This window comes from Seriola aureovittata, chromosome 1 (assembly GCF_021018895.1).
Source record: "Seriola aureovittata isolate HTS-2021-v1 ecotype China chromosome 1, ASM2101889v1, whole genome shotgun sequence".
Taxonomy (NCBI): domain Eukaryota; kingdom Metazoa; phylum Chordata; class Actinopteri; order Carangiformes; family Carangidae; genus Seriola; species Seriola aureovittata.
Window position 1 is genome coordinate 5,794,370 of NC_079364.1, and position 26,210 is coordinate 5,820,579.

At 39.8% G+C, this 26,210-nt stretch overlaps 4 protein-coding genes across 8 annotated transcripts; 2 read left to right on the plus strand and 2 right to left on the minus strand.

Moving 5' to 3' along the window:
- Positions 1 to 82: 82 nt before the first annotated feature.
- On the minus strand, positions 83 to 4,899 carry mfap1 (microfibril associated protein 1). The gene is made up of 8 exons (XM_056373799.1): positions 4,697 to 4,899; positions 2,911 to 3,127; positions 2,670 to 2,808; positions 2,369 to 2,556; positions 2,000 to 2,269; positions 1,709 to 1,868; positions 1,241 to 1,330; positions 83 to 799 (listed from the first exon to the last, which is right to left on the minus strand). Exons 1-8 carry the CDS (start codon positions 4,776 to 4,778, stop codon positions 620 to 622), a joined length of 1,326 nt encoding a protein of 441 aa, XP_056229774.1. The 5' UTR covers positions 4,779 to 4,899; the 3' UTR covers positions 83 to 619.
- A 172-nt stretch (positions 4,900 to 5,071) lies between these two features.
- Positions 5,072 to 8,230, minus strand: hddc3 (HD domain containing 3). Its single transcript, XM_056373814.1, has 4 exons — positions 8,092 to 8,230; positions 6,311 to 6,366; positions 5,966 to 6,206; positions 5,072 to 5,300 (listed from the first exon to the last, which is right to left on the minus strand). Exons 1-4 carry the CDS (start codon positions 8,201 to 8,203, stop codon positions 5,170 to 5,172), a joined length of 540 nt encoding a protein of 179 aa, XP_056229789.1. The 5' UTR covers positions 8,204 to 8,230; the 3' UTR covers positions 5,072 to 5,169.
- vps33b (VPS33B late endosome and lysosome associated) lies at positions 8,209 to 17,175 on the plus strand. Its single transcript, XM_056373787.1, has 24 exons — positions 8,209 to 8,348; positions 8,654 to 8,789; positions 9,698 to 9,778; positions 9,889 to 9,950; positions 10,041 to 10,090; positions 10,732 to 10,799; positions 10,886 to 10,931; positions 11,023 to 11,117; positions 11,348 to 11,452; positions 11,580 to 11,670; positions 11,760 to 11,837; positions 12,924 to 12,997; positions 13,083 to 13,169; positions 13,269 to 13,359; positions 13,450 to 13,524; positions 13,638 to 13,702; positions 13,810 to 13,864; positions 13,953 to 13,999; positions 14,800 to 14,932; positions 15,036 to 15,109; positions 15,241 to 15,342; positions 15,433 to 15,508; positions 16,047 to 16,166; positions 16,930 to 17,175. Exons 2-24 carry the CDS (start codon positions 8,694 to 8,696, stop codon positions 17,007 to 17,009), a joined length of 1,851 nt encoding a protein of 616 aa, XP_056229762.1. The 5' UTR covers positions 8,209 to 8,348; positions 8,654 to 8,693; the 3' UTR covers positions 17,010 to 17,175.
- Positions 17,176 to 17,828: 653 nt separating this feature from the next.
- Positions 17,829 to 26,025, plus strand: prc1b (protein regulator of cytokinesis 1b). Of its 5 annotated transcripts, none has more exons than XM_056377205.1 (15): positions 17,829 to 17,935; positions 18,164 to 18,296; positions 19,603 to 19,725; positions 19,887 to 20,120; positions 21,129 to 21,299; positions 21,532 to 21,681; positions 21,771 to 21,918; positions 22,010 to 22,146; positions 22,286 to 22,381; positions 22,483 to 22,629; positions 22,711 to 22,821; positions 22,915 to 23,028; positions 23,633 to 23,735; positions 23,945 to 23,979; positions 25,079 to 25,904. In XM_056377205.1, the coding sequence occupies exons 1-14, from the start codon at positions 17,925 to 17,927 to the stop codon at positions 23,962 to 23,964; spliced, it is 1,698 nt and encodes a 565-aa protein (XP_056233180.1). In that variant the 5' UTR covers positions 17,829 to 17,924; the 3' UTR covers positions 23,965 to 23,979; positions 25,079 to 25,904. The 5 variants fall into 5 exon arrangements, with proteins under 5 accessions (XP_056233180.1, XP_056233145.1, XP_056233164.1 ...); XM_056377170.1 differs by having other exon boundaries at positions 23,633 to 23,812; positions 25,079 to 25,903; XM_056377189.1 differs by lacking the exon at positions 22,915 to 23,028 and having other exon boundaries at positions 23,633 to 23,812; positions 25,079 to 26,025.
- The last annotated feature ends 185 nt before the right edge of the window (positions 26,026 to 26,210 follow it).

Sequence of the window (26,210 nt, forward strand, 5' to 3'; positions counted from 1 at the left end):
AATAAAAGTTGACCTTTGGCCTGCCTCTTCTTCACCTCTGATTAAATGTCACATAATTTCACTACTAGCTTGAATCTGTGGAAACGTTTTAAAAATGATGAAAATACAGATTTTATTTGCAAACAAATCAAATTACAACACCTGTACTTCCACATGCAGGAAATCAGCACAAGAGTCTTCAAACTAAATGTTATAAGCTGATATTTACAAAATGACTTTGCTTTAAAACTGAAGGAGGTATCTGAGTGTGACGTGGCTTGTTGACTGTGGATAGAAATCTTCTGGATAAAGCTGATTTCACTAAGCTTTTCCTTCATCTCCTCAATTTAAGCTCTAAGCCAAATTTCTCATCAATGTGATATTCTGAACACAAACTGAAAACCAGCTGCACCTTAAGTAGGATTTAAGGAGCCAACGTGGAATTAATTTTTGTTATTAAATGTTGGTGCACCTTTCATATACAGCTCCGAGTGGTGGAATCAGTCTATATGCTGCTTTCCTTCCACAACACAAAGTCCAGGGAAGAGAATAAACATCCTGGAGCTCAGGAGGACGCAGCTCGGTCTCTGAACAGTCTCTAAAGCTGCAGTTTGGGCCTGATGAAGCCATGTTCCACCTCTTATGTCTTCCTCTTCTTCACTGTGGGCCTGTCAAACACGTCCCTCACGCCTGCTGCCTTCTGCTTGAAGAACTTGCTGTTCTGAGCGCTCTCCTGGGCCCAGGCCGAGTCAAACGACGTGGTGTCCTGATCCACCAGGTGGGTGTACTTGGTGCGTCCAGACCGACCAAAGTTTTTGACCTTCAGAAGCGAAAACAAACCACAAACATGTCAAATCCAGAGAACTGAACCACTTATAATTCATTCAAGGGTTAATGAGGATGAACAAAACTTAAGACAAATCTTGTGTCGTATTATAGAACTTCATTTACATTCTAATAGAGACACCACATATGTCAGACTGAGTTATCAGAAAATAAACAAATAGTACATACTAGTAGTTTTACAACAGCATTGAAAGAATCAGTGTTTATAACACATATGATGGTGAAAATATATTCTGAACTCTAAACGACTCAAGGGCAAATTTAAGAGTCTAACATGGTGTCATATGTAAACACAACTGCAACATGTTTTGCTGAAATAAGAATAATATTTAAAAAAGGCTAAACAAGTGAGCAAATTCATCCCTCTCACAGTTCAGTGTAGCATGAAATATAAAAAAAAAAAAAAGCAGCTGACCTGCATGACTTTGGGTAAGATGGTTTTGTTGAAGTGGTCCTCCAGAGTGGGTGCACTGAAATCTCTCTTGTACACGTCCTCCTCCTCATCCTGTAACACAAACCACATGTTAAGAACAGTTACGGATCCTTCATGTTTACCGCCTGTAAGACCAGGACAAATCAAGCTTTAGAAGCGTCTATGTTAACTAAAAAAAACAAAAATGTTGACCAGTATATGAAGTGAGCGGGGCATTTTACAGTTGTCACTGCTCCCTGGTGGACAAATTATGCAATTTTTCTGAATTTTAAACTAGTTTCTTGTGAGTTATTTACCGACATACACCGATATGGAAAGTTGTAGCCTAGTTAATGAATAGAAATTCACTGACAGAACATTTAGTTAACTCCTAGTATCCAACATAGCTATGGCAGATGATGTCAGACAAAACTACAGCACTGATAAGAATCCACCTCTGCTGTGACGTACCATGAAGAAGGCTCCTCTGTGGTAGTACTTCTGGAGGAACTTGTATTTGCCCTTGGTGGCTTTGTTGGTGACGAGTTTGCCGCTGTTGCGTATCTCAGCCCTGCGCTCCTCCTCTGTCAGGTTGTGGAATCTGTCGATTTCAGCCTTCTCCTTCTCCATGCTGAGGACAAACATCACTCGTTACCATCCTCAGTAACAACTACAGCACTAGGCTTACTGAGAGGTTCTCAATTACTCCAGCTCATTTCATTGTTAAGTCATTTTAGGGAGTCAAATTTGTTGTTTACTCACACTTCTCTGGCCTCTCTGTCCCTCTTGATGCGTTTCAGCTCTCTGACTTTCCAGGCTTCGTATTCTTCCTCCTCGTTCTCTCCGTCAGTGTCCAGAGCGTCCAGAGCAGCCAGCGTTCGTCTGTTCTCCTCAAACTCCTTCTTAGCCTCCTCCTCCACAATCTTGAGGGTGTAGCGCCGTCGTTCCTCTGCCTGCTTCTTGGCCTCAGCCTCCAGCTCTCTTTGCCTAAGCTCCTCTGCTTCACGCTCTGCCACCGTGACTCTGTCCTTCCTGTGGCACAAAAAGAGGTTGATAAAGAAAGTTACCTGAACATTTACAGGTTAATGTGTTTCTGTTCTTGGAAACTTGTTGGGTTGTTTCAGTTCATACTTGCGAATGAAGACAGGTTTGAGTCGCGGCTCTGCTTCATCCTCACTGTCTGTGTATTCTTCATATTCAGACTCAGACTCCGACTCCTCCCCCGACTTCCCCTCCTCCTCCACCTCCATGACCTCCATATCCTCATTTTTTCGTTCCATGGCTCGCTGCCTCATCATCGCTCGTCTCCTCTCAATTTCCTGCACACAATGACAAACTCCACCTTAAAATCTTCACTTAACATAATTAACTGAGTTTTTGTTTTTGAAATTAGTGTAACACTTAGTTAAAATTAAACAGCACTGATAGTAACCTCATCATCCACTTCTTCCTCTTCCTCCTCTTCCTCCTCACTGCTCTCCTCGCGCTCTGGGTGCCATGTGCCTTCATCAGAGTCCTCGCTGCTCTCAGCAACAACTTCAGGCTCTGCGATCTGTCTGTGTCTCGCAAGCCTGAGGACAAAGAAGCAAAGAGGTCAAATTAACATTGAAGCAACACGACATATAGTGAATGTATCAGTCAATTCAAATCAGATCTTCGGAGCAGTGTCGTACCTTTCCTCCACGTCTTCAGAGACACGGTTGAGCAAACGTTTGAGACGTGGGTCAGAGACGTCCTCTTCCTCCAGCTCCACTTCTGGCTCCAATTCCTTTCCCTTCTTCACAAACTGGAAGTCCTCGTCTTCCTCATCCGACGACTCCATTGGTGCATAGTCAGGACGTTTACCTGACACATACCTCTTCACCTTCACCTTCTCCATGGAGAGCTCCCCTGGGATATGAAGAAAAATTAATTGTGAGTTTGGTCTTGGGGTTTCCCATCACTAATATAAAATTCTAAGATGTTTGTTGGAATCTGTTCAGCTTTACCTACGACGCCATCATTGTGCATCACTACTATCTGTTTCCTTTATGGGATGAACAACCTAGGTTTTTGAACCTAATACTAAAATCTGATGGAGCCGATCCAATTACTCATTGACTCAAACATCAAAATGTATTGATTAATCATTTATAAAGCAAAATGCCAACAATATTTCTGGTTCCAGCATCTCAGTAATAAGGATTTGCTGCATTTCTGTGATTTATATCACTGTAAATTAAAATATCTCTGGATTTTGAATAGCTGGTTGGTCAAAACTAGCAATTAATTGCAGTCACCTTGGGCTATGAGAAAATGTGTTAGGAAAAATAATAAATAGATTAATGAAAATGAAAATAACAGCCCTATGAATATTTCTCTTTCCCCACATCTGCTGATACTTGTATGTATTTCGCCAAGGGTATCGGTAGTTTTATTCAAATCCAGGACTCACACACATATAAATTCAAAATAAATCAATTTGAGTAAAATGCAAGATTTTATATTGTTACCACAGACTGTATATTAATCAATCTTTATATTGTCACTGTAAATGATGTGAAAAACCTGAAACCCCTGAAGATAATAATCAGTCTGGTAATAATATGACTAGAACTTGGAATTTTTTCTTGATAGTGTGCAAGGGAGGAGTTGGATCAACTCCATGGTCACTTTTGAAGATGTAGTTAGTGTTGTGCAGGACCCCGTGAGGTTTTTTTTGGAAATACTTCTGCTCCTCAATCTACTATATATGGCCAAAAGTATGTGTACACCTTATCATAATTACAGCATTAACGTGCTGTTGCAACCTGCAGGAAATTAGAGCTGAGGAGCTACTCGACAGAACCGTAATCAGTAATCTGCTAATTTATTAATCATTAGTCTTTTTTAATTACAAAATATAAATGCCAAAAAATGCCAAATGATTACTCAAAGATTTTCTGATTTTCTCTGTTCTATATAGTAGTTGCAAACTGAATGTTTGGGGGGTTTGAACTGCAGATTGGACATTTGAAGGTGTTTCCTTGGGATGTGAGAAACTGCGATGGGTATTTATTTATTTATTTTTTAAAACCCTTTTTTGACATTTAATATACCAATCAATTAACCAATTTTGAAAATGATCGTTAGTTGCGGTCCATTGGGAATTTGCTGCAACTAATGTTAGTACCCAAATTTTAAAGTACAGTCAGGATAAAGTAGCAAGTGAACGCTACTATTTACGTCATACAAACTGTTGGTGTTATTTGTGTTAGCAGCGAGGTTACCCGACAGTGGCCGGTGGATCTACAAAACAGTTCGTTTAATAGGAAGTAAATCACCGACTGTTTTGATAATAGTTTAATTTTTTCATCAATTTTTCAATTAAAAATGACAAAAAAATCTCTAGTTTCACCTTAGTGAAAACAATGTTAGCTGTAGCCCAGCTAGCTGCTAATTTAGCTCGCCGCTAGCCGCCTGCTAACCGCTCCGTCTCACCTTTCTCATTCCGGATCGGCACGGCTCCGGCCGTGGACTGGATCGGGGGGAGCTTCATGTTGAGGGCTTCACGACTAGACATGACTGCCTGGTCGACGGTTCCAGCCGATTAAAAACAAAAAAATTGTATTTCACTTGAACAAAAACAGGCTCGTCGTCGATTCGCTGAAACGGAAGTTTTATAAAACGTGTAAACGGACAGGAAGTGGATTTGTTCCGACCACATTCACAGTCTATGGTTCCGCCCAATAAGACGCACATAACGACACAAAATCATGTGACTTGAGTTTTTAAGGTTTAAGGTAAATGCTGATACAATTACCCAGAGCCCAAAATTCAAACCTCAAAATTATTAAACAAAAACACACACACAACTTTATATGAAAATTGATTTATTTTTTTATAAATGAAAAGGTGATATACAGTACTTGTAATTTAAATAGTCTGTTCTGCGCTGTGTTGTGGCGATGTTTTCAGAACTGGGCTCCTCTCTGTCTGAACAGCTCCTCCAGCTTCTCCTCCAGAACTGGGTTGGTTCCTTTCAGGCCTTTCACCACCTCACTGGCCCACACAAAATATTCCTGGACCCGCTGAGCTGTCCAACCTGCCAAACACACACACAGGGAGAAAGTATGGTAAGTAAGTACACACTCTGAAGCACTGGTACTTGTGTTTTTCCACTTTGAGAGATTTTTGACTCAATTTTACAATTTGTCTGTGCAGCTAAAGCCAGAGATTGGTGCAAATAGTCCCCCACAAATGCACTACATACTTGTGTTTGAATGAGGTTAGCTTAAAACTGCAATGCCCAGCTGTTTCAGGAAATTATTTAGACTTGAAACTAAATATTTCTGCTAATCAGCCCATTATATTCAAGAGTAATTGGTTTGTCTGTAAAATGCCTAATATAATTTACCAAATCCCAAGATGATGTTTTTGAACTGCTTGGTTAATTCTACTGACGGTCCACAACCCAAAAATATTTAGTTTACAATCTTATATGACATATAAGACAAAGAAAAGCAGCAAAATCATCACATATGAAAAACTTTACCTAGACAATGTTTTGGAATTTTTGTTTAAAAAATAATGATGATGACTAATGATATATTGATAATCAAAATAGTTGCAGATTCATTTTCTTTTAATCATTGCAGCTCTAAAACATATACAAATTAAATGAAATCCTGTTTAAAAAAAACAACAACAACCCTCATAAGTGAGTCAGTTACAGAATAAGAGAAGTGGCAGTGGCAGAGAGGTGCTGACCGACAGGTGTGCAGCGGTTCAGATCCCTCAGGTTGTACAGTTTATCAGCCAGTTTGACCAGTTTGGCTTGGCGGCTGCAGTGAGGTGCGTGTTCCACCTGCAGACGCTTCCTCTCCTGTTTGGGCAGACTTTTTTCATCCGTCACCTCCTCAACGATACGAGCAACGGTCGGTCCAAACTTTGCTTCGAGCTCTGCAGGAGTGGTGTCTGTGTCCTCCACTGTGTCATGTAGCAGAGCAGCCTGCAGGGAGGAACAGCACACACAGAGACGCCGAGGCTCAGTAATGCAAGAAATGCTGAACTCCACCGTGTGACTTGACAGTGACGCACTGATAACAAACATACTTGCAAAACCTCAATGTCTGTGACGCCTCCCTCATGGCTGAGGATTCTTGCTACTCCTTAAAGGTGCACGCGCGCACACAAACACACACACACACACACACACACAGAGTTGTGAGTATCAGCGAAAGAAATATCAGCAAGACACTGTTTTCAGCTGCTGCAAGGAAAGTCAGGATGTCAGGAGTGACCTGCCAATAATGTCATTAATACAACTAGGAAACTCTGAGTCATATTATACTCATACTAAACTCAGCTGTCTATTAACTACAATTCAAATATCCATTAAAGGGTTCATGATAAAACACTCATTTCATTCAATAGAAAAGAAGAGTAAAGTTTTCTTTTTTTGATGAACAGTTCCAAATGCTGAAGAACACTGCCTTGTACTGTACACAAGGTATACAAGGAAAACGCTCCTTATGTTCCTAATGTGAGGCTGTATATTTTTTCCACATGAATTTCCCATTAACAAATAGTAGAAAGTGTATGAAACATGGCAGACTTCTGTTCCACTCACACTTTAGCATTACCCTCAACATACAGTATATCCTGCTTTTTCCTGCAAATATAATAAAATTTAACTCTAACTTTTACTATTTTATGAAAGCATCAAAGCAAGTTCAGAGCATCTTGCATCTCTCACAATTTCTTTATTGGTACTTTTCTATTAAAGTATTTAAGTCTGTTTGTGGTATTATTATCATCAGCACACAAAATGGGAGAAGAGATTCTTCTAACCAATTTAAAACTATTGGCATAAATAAAAAATAATTCATGTCTCTAGATAGATCCTTGTGGTGCAACAAATTTTATGTTGTAAGTGCAACCTTTATATCTAAATACCTTCTTTCATTTGAGAATTTGTGGGATGCCATGCACTTACTATAGTCTGACCAATAATGCAGTTTTGACGCTAACGTAACGTCAGTAGTTCAGAATGCTATAAAGCCAATAATGATATATACAGAGATATTTAAAGCATAAAAAACAATCTTGATATAGATCACTTTGTCTAAGTATTGTTGCTGCCCATGTGCATCCCTTTATGGCAACAGTTTACCATCTTCTAATGGCTACTTCCAACAGGATAATGCTCCATGTCACAAAGCCAAAGTCGTCTCAACAATGTTTCATGAACATGACAGTGAGTTCAGTGAACTTCAGTGTCCTGCCCAGTCACCAGATCTGAATCCAGTAGAACACCTTTTGGATGTAGTAGAACAGGAGATTAGCAATTTGAGTGTGCAGCTGACAAATCTGCAGAAATTATGTGATGCAGTCATGTCAACATGGTCAGTCTCAAAGGATGTTTCCAACAGCTTGTGGAATCCATGACTCAAAGAACTGAGGCTGTTTGAGAGCAAACTGAGGAACTACCCTGTGTTAGTATGGTTCTGCTAATAAAGTGCTAAAGTGAGTTACATTTGCATTTTTGTACTGCAATTTCTTGTTACTTACTGGAAAACATAAACACAGATGCCAATATATTTGCAGTAAACCAATATTGGTCAATACATCGTCCAATATTAGCTTCAATGATCAATAGCTCCAATGAGTATTATTAGATTAATTAAATGACCAAAATTAATTTTTTGCCTTTTTCCAACACCTCAGAAAGTGTCACAGAAACAGATTTACGCGCAACACCTGAAGGCATCACGCTAAAACAAATAGACTCCTAACGTAAAGCTAATTTCCTGCATGTTTACGAATGTCAAACAAGTTTTGTTTGTTTGTTTGTTTAAGTTTTGGCAGGAAATTAGGTCCATAATCCTACGTACCGATGGGGTGATTAATGTACGGAGTTCCGTCTGCGTCTTTACGTCGCTGGTTACGATGTTTTTCTGCGGCAAAATTTACAGTCTCTAGCAACAAAACCGCTTCTGAATCCATGGTGGAAAATTACATGTAGTGACAGCGTCAGGTCTTTGGTTCTCCAACGACGCTCCGACCAAAGTGTAGCAGTCTGTTTGCTGTAGTGTCCGGGGGAAACAGTTGACGATGGGAATCGGTTCCGTTTATTCAGCTACGGAAGCAGGTAGATGCTAATATTAAGCTAAACGCCTTTTCTGATGATTTTGACAGATATTCGCTGCTTATTTTCTGTCATTTATTGGGCATTTTTGTGAAATTATTTCCATATCAGTGTCAGCACTTTGACACTAATCTTTGAAAATCCGTGTGATGTAAAGTAGGTGTTTTTAGCCTACAAGCTAACGGAGCTAGTGAGTCAAGCCTAGCACAGATTTGCATCTTCTGTGTGACTCTTGGTTGTAGCTTCTCTGTCTCTACATTTTCTGTTTCTGAATTAGTAACTCTCTGTTTATTGTGTGCATTGTGCAGTGGATGAGTGACTGTCGTCCTGTCCCTGTCGTGGCCCAGTATGGCTCACAGTGCCAGGAGAGACTCCCCGGAGCTCCCTGACTTCTCTCTGCTCAAGAGACTGGCCAGAGATCAGCTCATCTACCTGCTGGAACAGGTGAGAACAGGTCACAGAAAAATGTCTCTGCTTACATTGGCTCGAGTGGCTGCCTCAACTGGCTGCTAATGCAGACATACCAGCAGCAGAATGACTGACATGAAAGAATTTATTATAGGACATTATAATAAAACATTAACTAAACAATGCAAGTTACTGAAAAAACAAGAACAAAACAGAAACAGACGTTGTATCTTTACCCTGACATACACTGCAGGGATTATGTGCAGGTATGAAGCAGCTGTTGCAATGCACTTGTGGCCACACCCACCTGTCATAAGTGGAAAAAAAAAAAAACATCAACATTTGAAAGTATAAGTCTGGTGATATTGGAAAGTGTTAAGGCCTCATCTTACTAATTTTCATTATCAATATTATTTTCAATATTATTATTTGTCAGTAAATCTCATGAAAAAACTCATGAGTCATAAATACCCACTAAAACACTAAATGTGGATTAATCCGCAGCAGGAAATAGTCCCCAAAAATTCACTTATTTAGTGCCCAGCTGTTTCAGAAAACTGATTGGCCTTTGATAAGATGAAAGTATGTATTATTGAGCCATTTTTAAAAGATTTAAGTCTTCAGGAGGAACCATTAGACTTGAGGACATAAACAGGATGAAGAAGTCTAAAAGTACAGACTTCTCCACCCTGACTAAGACATAATAGGTTTAAGTTTTTGTCTTTTTGTGGGATAACAACAGTGTCACATATATTGAATAATATCTGCAGATAATTAGTGTATTCTAGTGCAAAGTCCTCTTTTTCATATGTGTTGTGTTGATTAAGATTGGAAAAAAATGTGTCTACTCTGCAGAATCGCCTAATAGTTCATTTAGATAGACAAATGAACGGTTGAGTAGATTGTTGTCTTCACTCTACTATCCTCCTCTCTTTGTTACACAGTTGCCAGGGAAGAAGGACCTCTTCATTGAGGCAGACTTGATGAGCCCGCTGGATCGTATTGCTAATGTGTCAACACTGAAGGTGAATATTATCAGCTGAGGCGCCACTGATTTTTGATGGTGAGAAACTCTTGAGAAAAACTGCAGCTCCAGTGGCTTCTTCAAACATTTTGTCTCTTGTTTTTTTTGCAGCAACATGAAGTCGACAAACTCTACAAAGTGGAATACAAACCTATTATCAGCACCTCAGATCAGTGAGCCACGCACCCTTCATACTTCTAACAATTTAAAACACACATACCCCTGATGTGACTGCCTGACAATCTGGCATTACTCTCCTATAGGCTCTGTTTCCTGATCCGGCCGAGAATACAAACTGTGAAGTGGATATGTGGTGAGTAGAGTTGCAGGTTTTTCTGTAGATAGATAGGTAACTATGGGAACCAAACACAAAACAAAATCTCACAAACATCACTGACACCTGAAAGAAATCCAGAAGTTTCTTATTTGTGTACATTAACAGTAAGATGTAAAGTTAACTCAACACACAGGGAAGCATTCAGTCCTTTAGCTGAGGTGAAAACATGAAAAACACCAAAACTCAGTGACAGTGACACTTGATCAGATCTTATTGAACCTCAACACTTTTTTAGTATCAACTGAAATGTGAGGTATTGCGTATTGGAACTGTCACATACAGAAAGTTGGCATTGGATGTCTTTACAACTTTCACTGTCAATAGTTCCAGACCTCTTAAATAAAAAGGTTATTTTGAAATGGTTAATCCCTCTGTCCATTTATCCATCCATTTTTTTGTGCTCATGCAGACCCAGGTCGTCTTTATTCATTAACTAATGATATTAGGAGGAGTTATTGTTATATACAGCTTGAAAGAGTTGACAGAAATGTGATATAAATGTCATTAAATTGATGCACTTGGTAAATAATTCAACCCACTGGTTTTCATTGATATCTTTCATACTTTGGACTGTATGAGAGTGAATGTATTTCATGCTGTATTCCTTCTGGTTCCAGATGTGGCCAATGCAGACAAAGCAGCAGGGAAATTTAGAAGATACAAGATAATCTTCACCCCTCAGAAGGTATTGCTGTTGTGTTCACATGCTGCTTTGATTTGTATTGTATTGAATACTTGATTTTTACTTGCTGACCGTCCTGTGTCGTCCAGTTCTATGCGTGTGAGGCGGTGCTGGAGGAGCAGGGGCTCTTTGGTGGTGAGCATCCTTGATTCTTCACTTTTTGTTTTAGAAGCCACGATCAGTGTGAATGAAAAGGAGTGTTAAAGTTGTTTTTGCCCTCCTACAGATGTGACCACTGATGAATGGGCTTTCTACCTCCTCCCACTTGATGATGACATCATCAGTCTGGAGTTGCCAGAATTCTTTCGAGACAACTTCCTGGTAACAAATGAAATAGAGCTAAAAATAGATCTAAAATGATTAATCGGTTTTAATTTAGTAAATTGACAGAGTAGCAACCAAGTACCAGCACAGATGCATCAGCATGTATTTAATTAACGTCAACAATTTGTAATTGTAATTTGTAATTGTAAAAGTATTAACGACAATTTGTATCTTGTAGATTAACGACGAACAATCAGATTTTGCACATAAAAGCTGTAATTTGACAGGCAGGAGACCAGCGCTGGGTGAGGACGGCCGGCAGCGCTCTGCACCTGCTTCACTCTGTTTACGGGCCGTTCTCAAAGCTCTACGGGATTGGACGATGTGCCAAGGTGCAGTACGAACAGAGACCAAAGACAAGTCACCGAAGAAAATGTTTCTGCTGCTGGTTTTTTTTAGATGGGCATGAAGGATGAAGGATTGAAGTGTCATGAATTCTGTCTTTCTGTCTGGTGCCAGATGGCGTACGAGTCGTGGAGGGAGCAGGTAGAAGAGGGAGAAACAAAACCTCGACAGGCTGAAATAGGGAATGTTTTTCTTATTGATAGAGGTAAGAAGCCGTGAACCTTTTCCTCAGTGGATGACAGTGACATGCTGTGTTGTGTTTTCTTTCTCTAACACTATGATTGTCTTTCACAGATGTGGACTTTGTCACTCCTCTGTGCTCACAAGTTGTCTATGAAGGACTGGTGGATGATATATTTAGAATCAAATGTGGTGGGTATCAAAGCCGCATGTGGAGAGTTACCTGTGTTCAGGGTGAAAATCTGCATCCGTCCACAAAAACTCAGCCAACACTAAAGCACGGGAAGAAAGTTGACTCACTTCCTCTTCATCCTCTTTTCATCAGAAAACATTAAAACTAGGCTTCACAACAAAGATTTGCCCAGGAGGAGGACAGACAGCCAGTACTTTCATCTTCTGCTAGTTGGATGGTCAGATAGCTACAGAAAGCCCCTCCCCGAAACCTTTCCAAAATCCAACATTCACACCCACTTCACTCAGGGATTAGCCAGCTGTGGGGGTTTAAATTTCTCTCTCTTGTTTTCACTTGTTATACAACTATTTGTGGCCTTTTTCATATGAACTATGTCGTCCAGGAGAGAGTGAAAATGTGCATCGTTCTCTCCAAATGTAATGGATATTTAGACCACTCCCTCCCCATTGTTGGTTAGCTTTAAATCTTCGACTTCCTTTGTGGCTGTTTCGAACAACTATAAACACTTCCAACATGATCGGATTAACTAATTCTGATCAACTATATATACTATAGCATAGCATGGTATGTGGAATCAATATTGAAATAAATATTGAGTGTGTTTATACGTGCAGGTATCCTGGTTTTGATGAGGTTTTTCGGAGTATCTCAGTTTAACTTCTGCATGGAAACATCCTAGTTTTCAGAAACCTTGATATTCCAGCTGGATCTCCGAGGATACTGTGGCATGTAAACACCTTTCCCAGGTTTCTGAACATGTTCATAGCTAAATCAGTGGCTCAGACGTTCAGGAAAGAAGACGCAATTGCACACAGACAGAAACCTGAATGCTGATATGATCATGTATTCAGGGCGATGAATAATCAGGTTTTTCATGTTCCATGTAAACCTCATATTTCAAATACGATCAAAACCAGGATACTAATGTGCATGTAAACTCTTCGTCACAATAGGAGCTCACACTGTGTTGTTTTCCTGTAGAATTAAACCTTCCAGTCGTATCACATCTGTCGGGTTGCGGATGTTTTTTTTTTTTAACGCACTTATGTGTGTTGATGTGTCGTCTCATGTCTCTTGTTCTGCAGGATGTGTGGAGTTTGGACCTGATGTCACCTCCTCCGACAAAAGTCTGAAGGTCATGCTGAACTCTCAGGATAAGGTAGGGCCGACACTGGAGGTGCAGATCTCTTCTTTTACCTGTCATGATTTCAAATTAAAAGTTCCTCTACACTCCCGTTTCGCAGGTCTTCAACGAAATCCGAAACGAGCATTTCTCCAACGTCTTTGGCTTCCTCAGTCAGAAAGCCAGAAACCTCCAGACGGCATATGATGCGAGTAAACGTTTCTTACCCTCATCAGTCTTTGTAGCTAAGGTGACTGAAGTAACTGACACTTTTTCTTTTTCTGTTTTCTCTTCTTTAATTGTACAGAAGCGTCGGGGGATGGACATAAAGCAGATGAAGACGTTTGTGTCCGAGGAACTAAAAGGGTTGAAACATGAACATCGGCTGCTCAGCCTGCGTGAGTGTCGCTGCAGCTTAGTCTATGTCAGATTGATTGTGATGTGTTTTAAGTAATATGTGCAAAGCTGAAGAGCACGTTCCCTTTCAGACATTGGTGCCAGTGAATCAATAATGAAGAAGAAAACAAAGCAGGATTTCCAGGAGCTGTTGAAGACAGAACACTGTAAGATCCCTCAGTTTGTGACAGTCAGGTTTTAGTTACATGTGATTTGTTTAGCCATATTTTTGGTTATGTTCTTATTGATACAGATTTTGATTTCTTGTTTTCTGTTCCAGCTTTACTTGAAGGATTTGAAATCCGTGAATGTATTTCCTTCATAGAGGAGCACATCAGCAGACAGGTGCTTTTGCTCAAACACAGTCAGTCTGATATAGGAACACATTAAACAATAATAATAATAATAATAATAATAATGTGCTGGAAACTTTTTTTCTTCTCTTTTTTAAGGTCTCTATGATAGAAAGTCTGCGGCTGCTTTGTCTTCTGTCTATCACAGAAAACGGTGAGTTGCCTTTATTGGATTCCAGAGACAGAATCAAATTATCCTCATAGTGAAATAATAACTGTGTGTGATGGTGTTTTTCTCTCAGGACTCCTCCCAAAAGATTTCCGGTCATTAAAGGCACAGTATCTACAGGTGAGCCTCAACATGTGGCTGATTGAAGCTTTTTGAAAATGAACAAATGCTGTTTCCAAAAGGTTTTTATGTTTTTAAAGCCACAAAATAGTCTGGAATTAAACCCAGTCCAGCTTTTAAAAAAAAAAAAAACTCCTTAAAAACCACAGTCTTATATATGTCCTGGTAGAAATAGTAAAATTATGACACATTACAAAACTACAAAACTAGCCATTTTTGTTTGCAGTTGCTTATATACTTGATTATTTATTTACCATGAACGAGAAAACAGGAGTGGCTGTTATTGTCTTGTTCAGATAAACAGGTCTCAGAGTCACACCTGTAGCTTATAAAACTTAAAAGCTTAAAAAATGAGTGCTGTTATTTTCTTGGCCTATTTAGTGGTACACATACCATTTCCTTCTTTTACTGTGTGTGTTGATCTAAGATAACAAGTAAATACAGGAAAGTACTGTAAGTACTCGCTAGAACACAAAAAGTGAATTGACCTGCAGTTGAAAATAATCCCCAATCATCTGTTTCAGTAACATTGAAACTACAGTGCTCAGCTGTTTTAGGAAATGAGAGACCTGTTATATTTTTTCAGTAAGATCAGATGGGCTCAAGTCTGAGAGCCACAGACGAGGTAGAGATGTCAGAAAGTAATAAGTGACAGACTGACGCATTGTTGGTTTTGGTCTTTTTATGGTTATTTATTGACAAAAATACAGAGTATCACCTTATACTTAAAAATGGTCCACATTTTGATGCTGATCACCTTGCGCCTCGTGTGTAACATCGTCTCTGCTTGACCTCACCAGAGCTATGGAGTGGATCACCTGCTCACATTTGCCAACCTGAGGCAGTTGGGGCTGCTGGTGGAGCAGCAGCCGGGGGAAACACTGACGGTCATGGAGAGCAAAGTGGGCAAACTGGTCAATGACAAAACTGCAGGTGAAACAGTCGCTTCTGTGTGTATCCTTCTGCAGGATATGGCTGAATGACTTAGAGTAACTCATCCTCATCATTATTGCTTTTTTATTTCTATTTCCTCCAGGAAAGCTGACGGACGCCTTCTCTTCCCTGGCGAGGAAGAGCAATTTCAGAGCCTTAAGCAGAAAACTCAACCTGGTAAACTAATGTCAACTTCACTATTTCGCTCCGAAAGACGCTTTAATGAAGTTGCAGCATGACATACAAATGGCAAGGCACTGTGAATGCTGTAAAAGATCAGTAACTGGATTATTATACTTTGTGTAAAGGTGCCAAAGTCAGATGAAGAGTACGACCTGCGTGTCCCTCGAGACATGGCCTACATCTTCAGCGGTGCCTATATCCCTTTGAGCTGCAAACTCATTGAGCAGGTGAGTAAATCAGCAGAATTCATTTATCCCACGTGATCTGACTGTGTTGTGTTGTTTTGTGAAACTTTATTCTTGGCGTGTGTTGTGTAGGTGTTGGAGCGAGACGGTTGGACGGGGCTTGAAGAAGTCACCAGGCTGCTGAATGGGAATGAATTTGCTGTTACAGGTTAGGTTACGAGGAGATATTATATTATTACCTTGACAATGAAAGGAATAATTTGAATGAATGTTTACATGTGCTTAGTGAGCTGGATCACTGTCGGCTTTCTGTAGTAAACTGATTTCTTAAACGCTATGTAAACTCAGCTTTTGGAACTGGGGTAGAGGATTAGAGAAACCTGATTTCCCTTGGAGGAACATGGTTTCTTGGCCATGTACATGTGGGAAAAGGTTTCTAATTGGCTCCTTCTTGTACAAATGACATGACAAAGACTTAAGGACAGAAAAACACTGTGACAGCACAGTGGCGGGTTGAAAGGACAATGGATTACACTAGTGATTCATCCTCATATTCGAAATACATTAATTCAAAGTCTAACTACGTTTGAATGTCTGAAATTATGAAACTCTAGAGGTTTAAGTTGCTCGGTTTCCTTTTGGTCATATTCAGACACATTTTGGCCGTAAAGGAAAACTGCTCCCTCACCACAGAGCCTGTCGTCTCACTTCTGTCAGTCCAAAAAGTTTTTTCTGTCTCTCATCAGGCGCCAACGGAGCGGATGTAAAAGCAAAGAGTGACGCTCAGCGCATCGTCCTGGTCATGTTCCTCGGTGGCTGCACCTTCTCTGAGATTTCAGCCCTTCGTTTCCTCGGCAGAGAGAGAGGTAAACATGGCCTGAATGCTGATAATAATAATAATTTTTAAATGTGTTCCGGTCACGTAGGTTTCCCCCTCTTATTTTGAGTTTAGTTTCACTTCTGCTGTCCTGACTGTTGATAATGAATTATGTGTTTTATATGAATGATTCATATGGAGAACTCTTTGGGTACAATAACACTGGCATCACCTGACATCCACAGATAGAAACTGAATTTCCCCCCAGAAAGTTTTACACCTTTATTGTGTTTTTATGATAAATAAATATTAGACTTAATTATATATAGCCTGCATCAATGTTAACTATAACTGATATATTTTATTTGTCAGAAATGATTGGAAATGTGTTAGACTATTTGCATTTACTCAGTAATCAGCCATCAAATTAATAAGATCTGAAAAAGTGAGAATTATTCAATCATTAAAAACATTACATCAAGATATGTAAATGTGGGAATATTTAAAATTTTATGAGACAACCAATTTTATATATTTTTTCAAAATACACTGAGTTATTGTCATTTCTGTGACACTTGGACTCAAAATGAAATTTCAGATGTATAAAAAGCTCTTACTGGGTAAATATTTCATAAAATCTTAACATGGGTCTCCTTAACCTTTGGATCAGGAGGATATTTTTCAAAAGTTAAAAAGAAACCCTAACCAAAATGTCTGCTGTTGCTGTGGTTTATGGAAAAATTCACTTGTTGCTTTGAGTCAAAAAGACCTGGAAGAAAATTATTTCATACGTTTCTCTTTTCTTCTTTCAGGTTATAAATTCATTGTGGTAACGACTGCGATTACAAACAGTTCAAGACTCATTGAAGCTTTGCTGGACAACCATGTATGAGGCCTGTCAGCACATCATGAACAGAAACCTGACACATTCCTGCAGGCCCTTGTCATGCATTCCCTCCAGCACTGACATTACAGATGGAAAATGTTCACTTATGGTCAGTTTCTGTCATCAAAAGAACTGTAAAGATGTATAAAGTGAATAAATGTTTTTAAAAATGTTTTAAAGCTTTTCCTTCTCTTCATTTTTGTTTGTTTCTATTGCAGAGAATGCGGAATGATAGTCATTACAATGTTATTACATGAGTAATCAGGGAGTAGGTAATAATATAAACCCTGGCTGACACAACAGATATAAACAGAACAACAAGAGTGTATTGGAAAAAAAAAATCACACTAAGCACAATAAGTAATAAAAAATAAGACGCAAAGAAAGGGAAACAGGTCAGAGGTGTGATCTAATGCAGCCAAAAATGTATTGTGGGGACTGTTAAAACGGGTGGATATTACAAAGCTACATCAGGGCAGTCCTTGGAGATAACGTCATTATAGGGTAGCGTCTATGTTTAAGAATAAAGAGACCTTTTTCGCTTTTAGTTGTGGGCGAGAAAACTGTGTTGTGATGTTGTTATGGTTTTCTACTGTGGTCTGCGGTTTTCAGTCTAAAATTAACACGTTTCACCATGAAACTGGTGTGTTTGTTTTCCTTCATGAGTTGCTCTGCGGTGGGCGGTTCCGTCTCGTGTTGCGCTGCAGAGGTTCTCCGCCCCGGCGGCCGGCGTTAGTTTCACGTATCGCGCGCTCCCGCAGAAGGAGCCAATCAGAGAGCAGAGTGCGCGTATTTTGAAATGTGTAGAAACGGACTGCGGTGAGAGCAGACGTCGCACCGCAGCTCAGCTCGACTCTCTGACAGGTTTCGGTTGTTTCAAACTGTTAAACCGATAAACGCAACACGATCTGGAATTTAACGATGAGAAAGAGGTAAGGTCAAAACTCTTTTCCAGACAGACTCAGAGTTTGTAAAATAACGTTATATGTATGATATTAGCTAAACGAGGCAGCAGGTAGGTGTTAGCTAAACTAACGTCAACGTCGGTTAACTCGACCAGAGCAGTGAACTCTGTGAGATGTGTTTGATTAGTAATGCCATAAAAAAGATTTATGGATAAACGAACTGACCGTGCATCTATCGATTGTCTGTCCCTGTAGCGAGGTGCTTGCAGCAGAGGCTGTGTCGTGCCTGAATAAAGCACTGTGCCATCTGAAGGACATTTGGGAGGAGATCGGTATCCCCGAGGACCAGAGACTACAGAGAACAAATGTCGTCAAGAACCACATTAAGGTGCGAAATCCATTATGGACATCATCATGTCTGTAAACTTGTTATAGTACACGTGATGACTAAACCTGCTGCTGCCTCACTTCACGGCGTTGAAGTTTGTTTCTGATTCGGCAGTTAATGGGAAAGTTAAATGACATCACTAATTCTCCTCTTTATCCACTTATTGTTGTGAAAGGGTCTAAAGTCTTTAAAACCCCTTCAGATTTGTGAAAATTTTAATTTTGTCTTCACCCAGACAACAATAGACCAGATCTGTCTTAAAATCAATTAATTAACATTTTGACATTACTTTTTAAATCTGGACATGACTAACAATTAGACTGCAATTAAAACACCAACATTCACTGAACTGGTTTCACTGCTTTTTTCCCATCCAGGCCACATCAGACCAGGTCGGTATAGACTCTATACCTATGCTACAGACGGTTTAAAACATTTTTCAGATTTGTAAAAACACAAACATTGTGAATTCATTGGTTTTCTCCATCATAATGGGTTTAGGTAAAACAATTGCTATACCTAGATTTATAGATTAACATGGCGAATTTAATGACTGTTTAAAACACCTTTTCAGATTTGTGAAACTTGAATTGGAGGCTGTGATGTATTGCGATCTATGTGACATTATCACTTGTCCTAAAACATGTTTACACGTGGTTTGAATTTTATACAAAATTAGGTGTAAGTTGGAGAAAGGAGGGTGTGTGTCTGGGTGGGGGGAACCAAACACAAGAACACAACAATCGCTATGTGTGAAACTAGGCCACTGGAAAGTATTGAAAGCCCAAATGCCATGAATACACAGTACCATGAGACATCTGGTCACTGGTCAACAAAGCAGAGTTTCAGTTTTGGGTTGTCACTATTTATATTCACTAGATGCTGACTGCTACTGGATTTCTTTAGGCTGATATCAATATTCAGGAGAATAACAAATCTGATAATGATTGCAGGTTTTAAACTAAAACTCACAAAAAATGTTTATGCAACAATTAACTTTTCATGTTTTGTACAATTGAGTTGAAGTACTTTGTGCTCATCTCCTTGAAACAGCAGTAATGTGTTAATAACCTAGGACACGTACTAACAGAGCAGCGTCTGTATCTGCACCAAGGACCAGTATTACTGTCTAACTGTATGATTGAAACTACATATTTGGTTCGATTGCAAAGAAATGAAAATATCTGCATCCATATTGGTCAAAATAGCCATCAGAATGATCATTTACTGGATATTGGTAAGAATTTCAACATCTGCACACTCCCATCTGCATATGGTAATGTGTTTTACTGCATTTATCCACCAGAGCTTATTAGATATGATGATCAAAGAAGAGGAGTCTCTGAAGAAGAGGCTCATAAGCAGCATTCAGACATGCAGGACAGAAAAGGAGAAACTCTGCCTGGAGCTTCAGCTATCTGTGTTTGAGGTAACAATGTTTTCCGTGTTAAAATAACTGTGCACTGAGTAACAATTTGTTAACTTTACTTTGGGCTCTTAACTCTCCTGACTAGATACTCACACTAGATTATAGATCCCTCTTGACCGATTGATAGTTAAGTCAATTTGTTATCTTCTGTGTATATCCAGGAAGAGGATGGTATTAGCATGCTCCAGCAAGAGAAGAACATCCGCACACAGATGGAGGCTCTGGTAAAGGAGAAGACTCAGCGGATGCAGCAGCTGAAGGCTCTGCTGGAGCAGGACCAGGACCTGTGCGACATCCTGTGCTCCATGCCGTACGGCATCGCGCCCGACTCTGTGCCTTCACTGGAGCAACTGGAGAACTTCGGTCAGCACATCACCAACCAGAACCAAGAGAAGGTGGGAGCTTCCTTTGTTAAATCTACATCTCCACCGTTGAGTCATTGGGACTGCAGAAACAGGGAAGCTGTGATTCTGTGTTATGCTGTAGGTGGTGGCAGATGGGCACAAACTCCAGAGACCGTATCGGGTCAGATGAAAGCCTCAGCTTTCATTAGTGATTGGGCAAATGATGCCTTATGCAGCTCTGGGCATTTCTTTCTATTTGTGCTAAAAAATCTTTTGTAGCTTCAAACGCATCAAGAACAGTGACATCTGGTGTTTTCCAAAAGTTATAGCAGGTCTTCAAGACAGAGGCCACAGCTTTTCAACAGCTCACTGATTCAAAGAGTTTCAGTTAGGGATGTTCCAGTACCAATATTTTTTCCTAGACAATACCAATTCCAATACCTGGACTTGTGTGTCGACTGATACCAAGTACTGGTCTGATACCATAGCATTTAACAACTACTTTGTAAAAAATGAACAGATACATGAATACCATAGAATCTCTTTGATTGTCTAATTTGACTGTCAGTCATATATAAAAAAAAAAAAGTTCCCACAGTTTACTACTCCAAATTAAAGCTTTGCATACTGTTGCTGTATTTTTACTGGTTGGACTTCTCAGTCTAACATGATGCTAAATTGCTGACATTTTGGTAATGGCTAATTTTACACTATTTTCCTGAAATCAATTCCTCACTGCTCTAAAACAGTAGTTGCCAGTGGCAGCACAGCGCAACGTCCAGTGTATACTACTGTTTAAGTTTGGTGCATAGACTTGACTACTGTGCTGATATCTGATTTAGGCATTTAGAGAGGCAGAAGCATTTTAGTGTCAGTATTAGAACAACTCTAGTTTCTGTCTCATATGTGCAGTAAAAGTCCAAGAAGCTTGTTTATAATTACTACATTTGTAAGAGGTTCTGCATTAAACTCAGCTGTTATTGTGGAATATATTACAGTAAAATAATTAATAGTCTAATCTGTCCTTGACCAGATATTGTGCTGCTTTCATGTTTTCAGGCAAAGCGACATGCTGAGTTCATGGACCTCAAAAAGCAGATAATCCTGTACATGGAGGAGCTGGACCACATCCCTGAGACCAGTTTCGAGAAGGACGTGGTCTGTGAGGTTGAGGAGTCCTTTTGTCTTTCCAGAGACAATATTACAGCTCTCAAACTGCTCGTGTGTCAGGTGAGATTGTTTTTATAGCATTATAACTGCTATTAAAAAGGTCTTAAATTTAATTTGGTAAATCCTGCAGAAGCTCTGATTACATTTAGTGAAACTTTAAGTCCTTTATGATTAAAGGAAAATAGGTTTTATGGGTTCCACAAATTATAGTTGGGCCTGGCTGAATATGGGAACCAAGTCAAAGCTGCTGAGTTGCTAACTGCTGCCACTTTCTGCCGTGTTGATCCTGCAGCTGGAGGAACGCAAGGCTGAGAACGAGGCGATGTGCGAGACTCACCGAGAAAAGATCCAGCAGCTGTGGGACCGACTGCAGGTTCCCCAAGAGGAGAGAGAGGTCTTCAACGAACACATGGTCGCATCCAAGAAGAGGAACCTGGAAGCGGTGAGAAGACTCCCTTTGACACGCTGAGTTACACAGCCATGGTTGTAGTTGTTATCATGACCAGTTTACACTTTTATTTTTTTCTTCAGTTAAAAGCAGAGGTTCAGCGTCTGGAGGAGCTCAAACTGCTAAACATCCGGAACGTCACGGATGCCATCCGCTCCGAGATCGCTGTATTTTGGGAAAAGTGCTTCCTCAGCGTGGACCAGCGACAGGCTTTTGTGCCATATTTTAGCGGTGGGTTCACTTATTGTTTTAGTTGCTTTAAACTGAATGATACTGAAGTTTGTTTAGGTGATGACATTCGAGATGTAAATGGCTATTTTAGAGGATTTTACTGAAGAGCTGTTGAGTCTGCATGATGCTGAGATCCAGCGCTTGAAGCAGCATTATGAGGATCACAAAGAGCTTTTTGACGGAGTTCACCGATGGGAGGAGAGCTGGAGACTCTTCCAAGAGCTGGAGGTGAGTTATCTTTGTGATTTGAATGTGCATACCTTAAAAAAAATCTGCCTGAATTTATTTTATCTGGCTCCATGGCCGCATGTTGGAGAGAAACGTAGTATTAAGCTCCTAATGTGGAACTTTTCTTTCTTGTTGTCAGAAAAAAGCCACAGATCCGACAAGATTCACAAACCGAGGAGGGAACCTTCTCAAAGAGGAGAAACAGAGGTCCGAGCTGCATAAAAGCCTTCCCAAGGTAAGACATGAAGACCACCTATTATTTTCTAAACTGATAATATCTTAAGTATTGGAACATTTGTCATGTAACATCGTGTTTTTTGTTTGTTTGTTTTTTAGCTTGAAAAGAAACTAAAAGCCCAGATTGATGCGTGGGAAAGTGAACAGGGTCGCGAGTTTCTCGTGAGTGGCCAGAAGTTTCTGCAGTATGTGGAGGAGCAGTGGGAGCTGCACCGAATAGAGAAAGAGAAGGAGAAACTAGAAAGGGTAAACAAGTTGCGTTGTGTTAAAGGCTTAGCCTGTATGTTTGCTGAGAAACGTGTTGACGCTTCTCTTTACTTTAAACAGCACCTGAAGAAGAGCAAACAGACTGAGGAGGATATGCTGTACGGAACAGCAGTACGAACCCCAACCAAGCGCAGATTCCTGGGCACCACGACACCAAATAAAACACGAAAGGTGCTAAAGTTTGTGTCTTGCTTTTCTACTTATAGTTGGTTTAATGATCTGTGTGTGTCGGCACTAACACGCTCCCTCTGCCTCTCTCATCAGTTTAACGCGACTTCCAGTATTTCTAGTGGCACCTCTAACAGCACCATGCGCTCTGTCTATGGTGGAACTGTCTGTCGCTCACCTGTGCCCCGCCCACCTCTCTCAGCAAACAAGGTTGGTTTCATTTGAAAGATAAAAGAAATATAAGATGTACACATCAAACCTAAAGAAAACGTAACAGGAGATGAAAAAAAATCTCCCAACAAATTCTCTAGAAAACAACATTTTAATGAAAAAATTTTAAAGGTCCTATATTGTATAAAGTGAGATGTCCATGTCTATTTTGATTATAAAGTAGGCATCAAAATGCTCTCCGAGTGTTTACTTGAAATACCTGCTATATTTTTATTTGAGGGTTGGAATACAGTCAGCCAATAAGAAGAGCGGCTCAGAGCCTATTAAGTTAGATGGACAATTAACTAGCTTATTATTATATTCACTTTTTCTGCTCTATTGTAAAGTGTTTTCTGTCATTTTTCCATTTCATTTGTACAGAAATATTTTCTGAATCTCTGCTGCATGTGAACCACTAACTGTTCTTTCTCATTCACTCTAATTCATCAGTTCATTCTGACGATTGCAGCATGGAGGGTGGTTGGGTTGTTTCTATCTTCCTCCATTTATGTCTTTGTGAATTTAACTCTAAAACGTGATTGTGCTGTATTGCGTCACTAAAAAGCATTTGTGTGATCGGTCTCCCCCACCGTGTGTCCTCCAGGGTCCAGCATCACGGACGCCAGGAGGCAGTAAGCCCCCCCACCCACGAATACAGAGCTGTAACAAGGAGAACGAGGCCCATTTGAAGGGGTCCCCTCTGAGTGGTGCGTTGCTGACCCCCGTTAGTCCACAGCGTAACTTCAGCATAGCCTCTGTTGCCAGCACATATTCAGAGTTTGTGGTAATTTACACTTTTGTCTCTAATTTCTTTGCTCTGCATCTTGTTTTCCTCACTTCTGTGCCGTAACACATTTAAGTGTATTTATAGATGCTTCTGATGTACAAATGCTAATGATGTAAATTTATATTTTAGAGGGACTTGGTCAACACTGAATCTGTTCAGTCAAGGTGTGTTTCGAATGCTAAAACCTGGTGTGATGCTTACTAATCTCTTTTACTTTAATTGCATGCCTCTAATCAAGGGAGAGATTATCCAGTTACCACATGACAGTTTACACTCCCACCCTCATTACAGCTCTGACAGACTGTTGCTTAAGTGTTGCTCTATCTTGCCCAGTGTCTACACCAGATGCCTTTAAGTTGTCCACCTCACAGTTGGAGCGTGTATGCTTCAGAACGCTGACTGTGATATTTGCCACCAAAATATCATCAGAGCCTCCCTCCTTCACCCGGAGCAAGACACTGATCCAGAGCCATATTTGTTTGAACCCATAGCCACAGTAATTCAGTTCAGGAATCTAACATCAGCCCTGGTCAATCCCCATACATTTGCAACAGACTGTATATACTATAATCATTTTTGTTGAGATAATTTCATCATTTAGACTGCAGCAATAAATGTTCAAATCTATAATTTTCTCAGTGGAAAGGCAAAGACATACTCTAAACTAATCCATTGCTAGTATTATAAAGAGATTACTTTGATTTAATGAGACTTAAGTTAAGTTGCTATTTAATATTTACAAAACAGCTAAAGGTGACGAGGCTTGCACCTCTGTTAAAAATGCAGTTTGATAGCAATTATCACTGATGCATCGATAGCAGTTGTAATGTTTTAGTGTAAATCTCTCGAGCTCAACGGCTTATTTCTTGAGCCTCAATTTGGCACCAAAGTTGAAGAGCCATACGAGAAGAAATGTTTTGTAGAAGACGTAGAGAGACCAAGGTTCTGGAGAAAACTGCTCCACCAAAACTGAATGACAAGACATTGAATCACAAGATAGCTTGATGCTAATAACCTGATGATTCTTTATGATATTTAAACAAAAGGTGGATATTCTGAGTCATAGTTTAAAACCTTATTAGTCCGTTAGTTTGTGTGATTGTCTTCTCACTAATTCACACTAACAGTCTTCAGTGTGCCATTTCATCATAATTAGAAAACGATACGCTCTTATTTGGTGATGCTAGGTTTGCTTCCAATTGTTGTCTCTTCCTCGTATTGTCCGAGGAATCAACCTTAACAACGGCTCTTGTGTTTCCACAGCGAGACCTGTCCCAGGCCTCTAACACCAAGGTCCAGCACGACGTCTTGAACTCTACCACCACCAACCTTTGACCGCTACTCTCTGATGACGACCGCCCCGGCTAGAATATCATAGTCCTTCCAATGAAGTTCTGATCTCCTACAAGATGGATCACTACCTGTCACTGCTATTTGCTTTTATATATAGATGAAGGTAATAATATATTAAGTTTTAAGTCAATGATACACAAGGGACAAGGAATCAATTGCCATTTACTGAATCTTTGCCCTGTCACTGTCTCAAAGAGGAAAAAAATGTTTGTATCATAAGTTAAACTAACACTACTTTGGCTATCTGATTGTGCCAGTTACTGAGATGTAATAAAAGTTATCTGCGTCTTGTACCGCACAGCTTTAAAATATGTAAAAAGGAAAGCGAGTTTTGCTTCATGAAGTTATGCAATCTGGAGTTACAGGCCAAATGTATTATCAATACTTTGCACTTTCTTTTATTTAGAAAATATATTGCAGCGCATAGTGTAATTTTATACACACTCACACTGTTCCTTCCAAATCTGTTTTTATACATGTATGTATTTGTGTATATATTTCGGTATCTTCTGTTCTCGTCTCTCTTCCCTTTGACAAAGATGTTAGTTGTTTAAACAGGCTGTTAAGACTGTTGGTAAAAATGTGTCATACATTGGTGCTGTATAGCAGTTTAAATGTAGTTAAATCACATGGATTTGATACACTATCATGGCTGATTTGGAAAAGCTTGTCAAAATATATTAAATGCATTTTCTCTTGAAGAGCACAGAATGACAGTTTCCTACGATGACAATGATTTTTTTTTTTTTTCCCTCCCTGACCAAAGCTTGTGCTGCCAAACAAAATATCCAAATTCACGTTCTCTCACGGTTACAATAATGTGATTTTAGCACAAACTAAATACAGTGTATTTTAACGTGTCTTTGAAAGTCTAAACTCCAGCCTGTTCAGTTTGACCAGGTCTCGCTCTTGCAAACATCACGTGCTTGACATTTGTCAGTCGTGAATGAATCTGATGCGTCTGTCGACACAGCATAGACAGGTTTCACAAAAGTGTGACTTTCTGGTGTTCTATCTGTTCAAAATCATCTCTTTGAAAGGA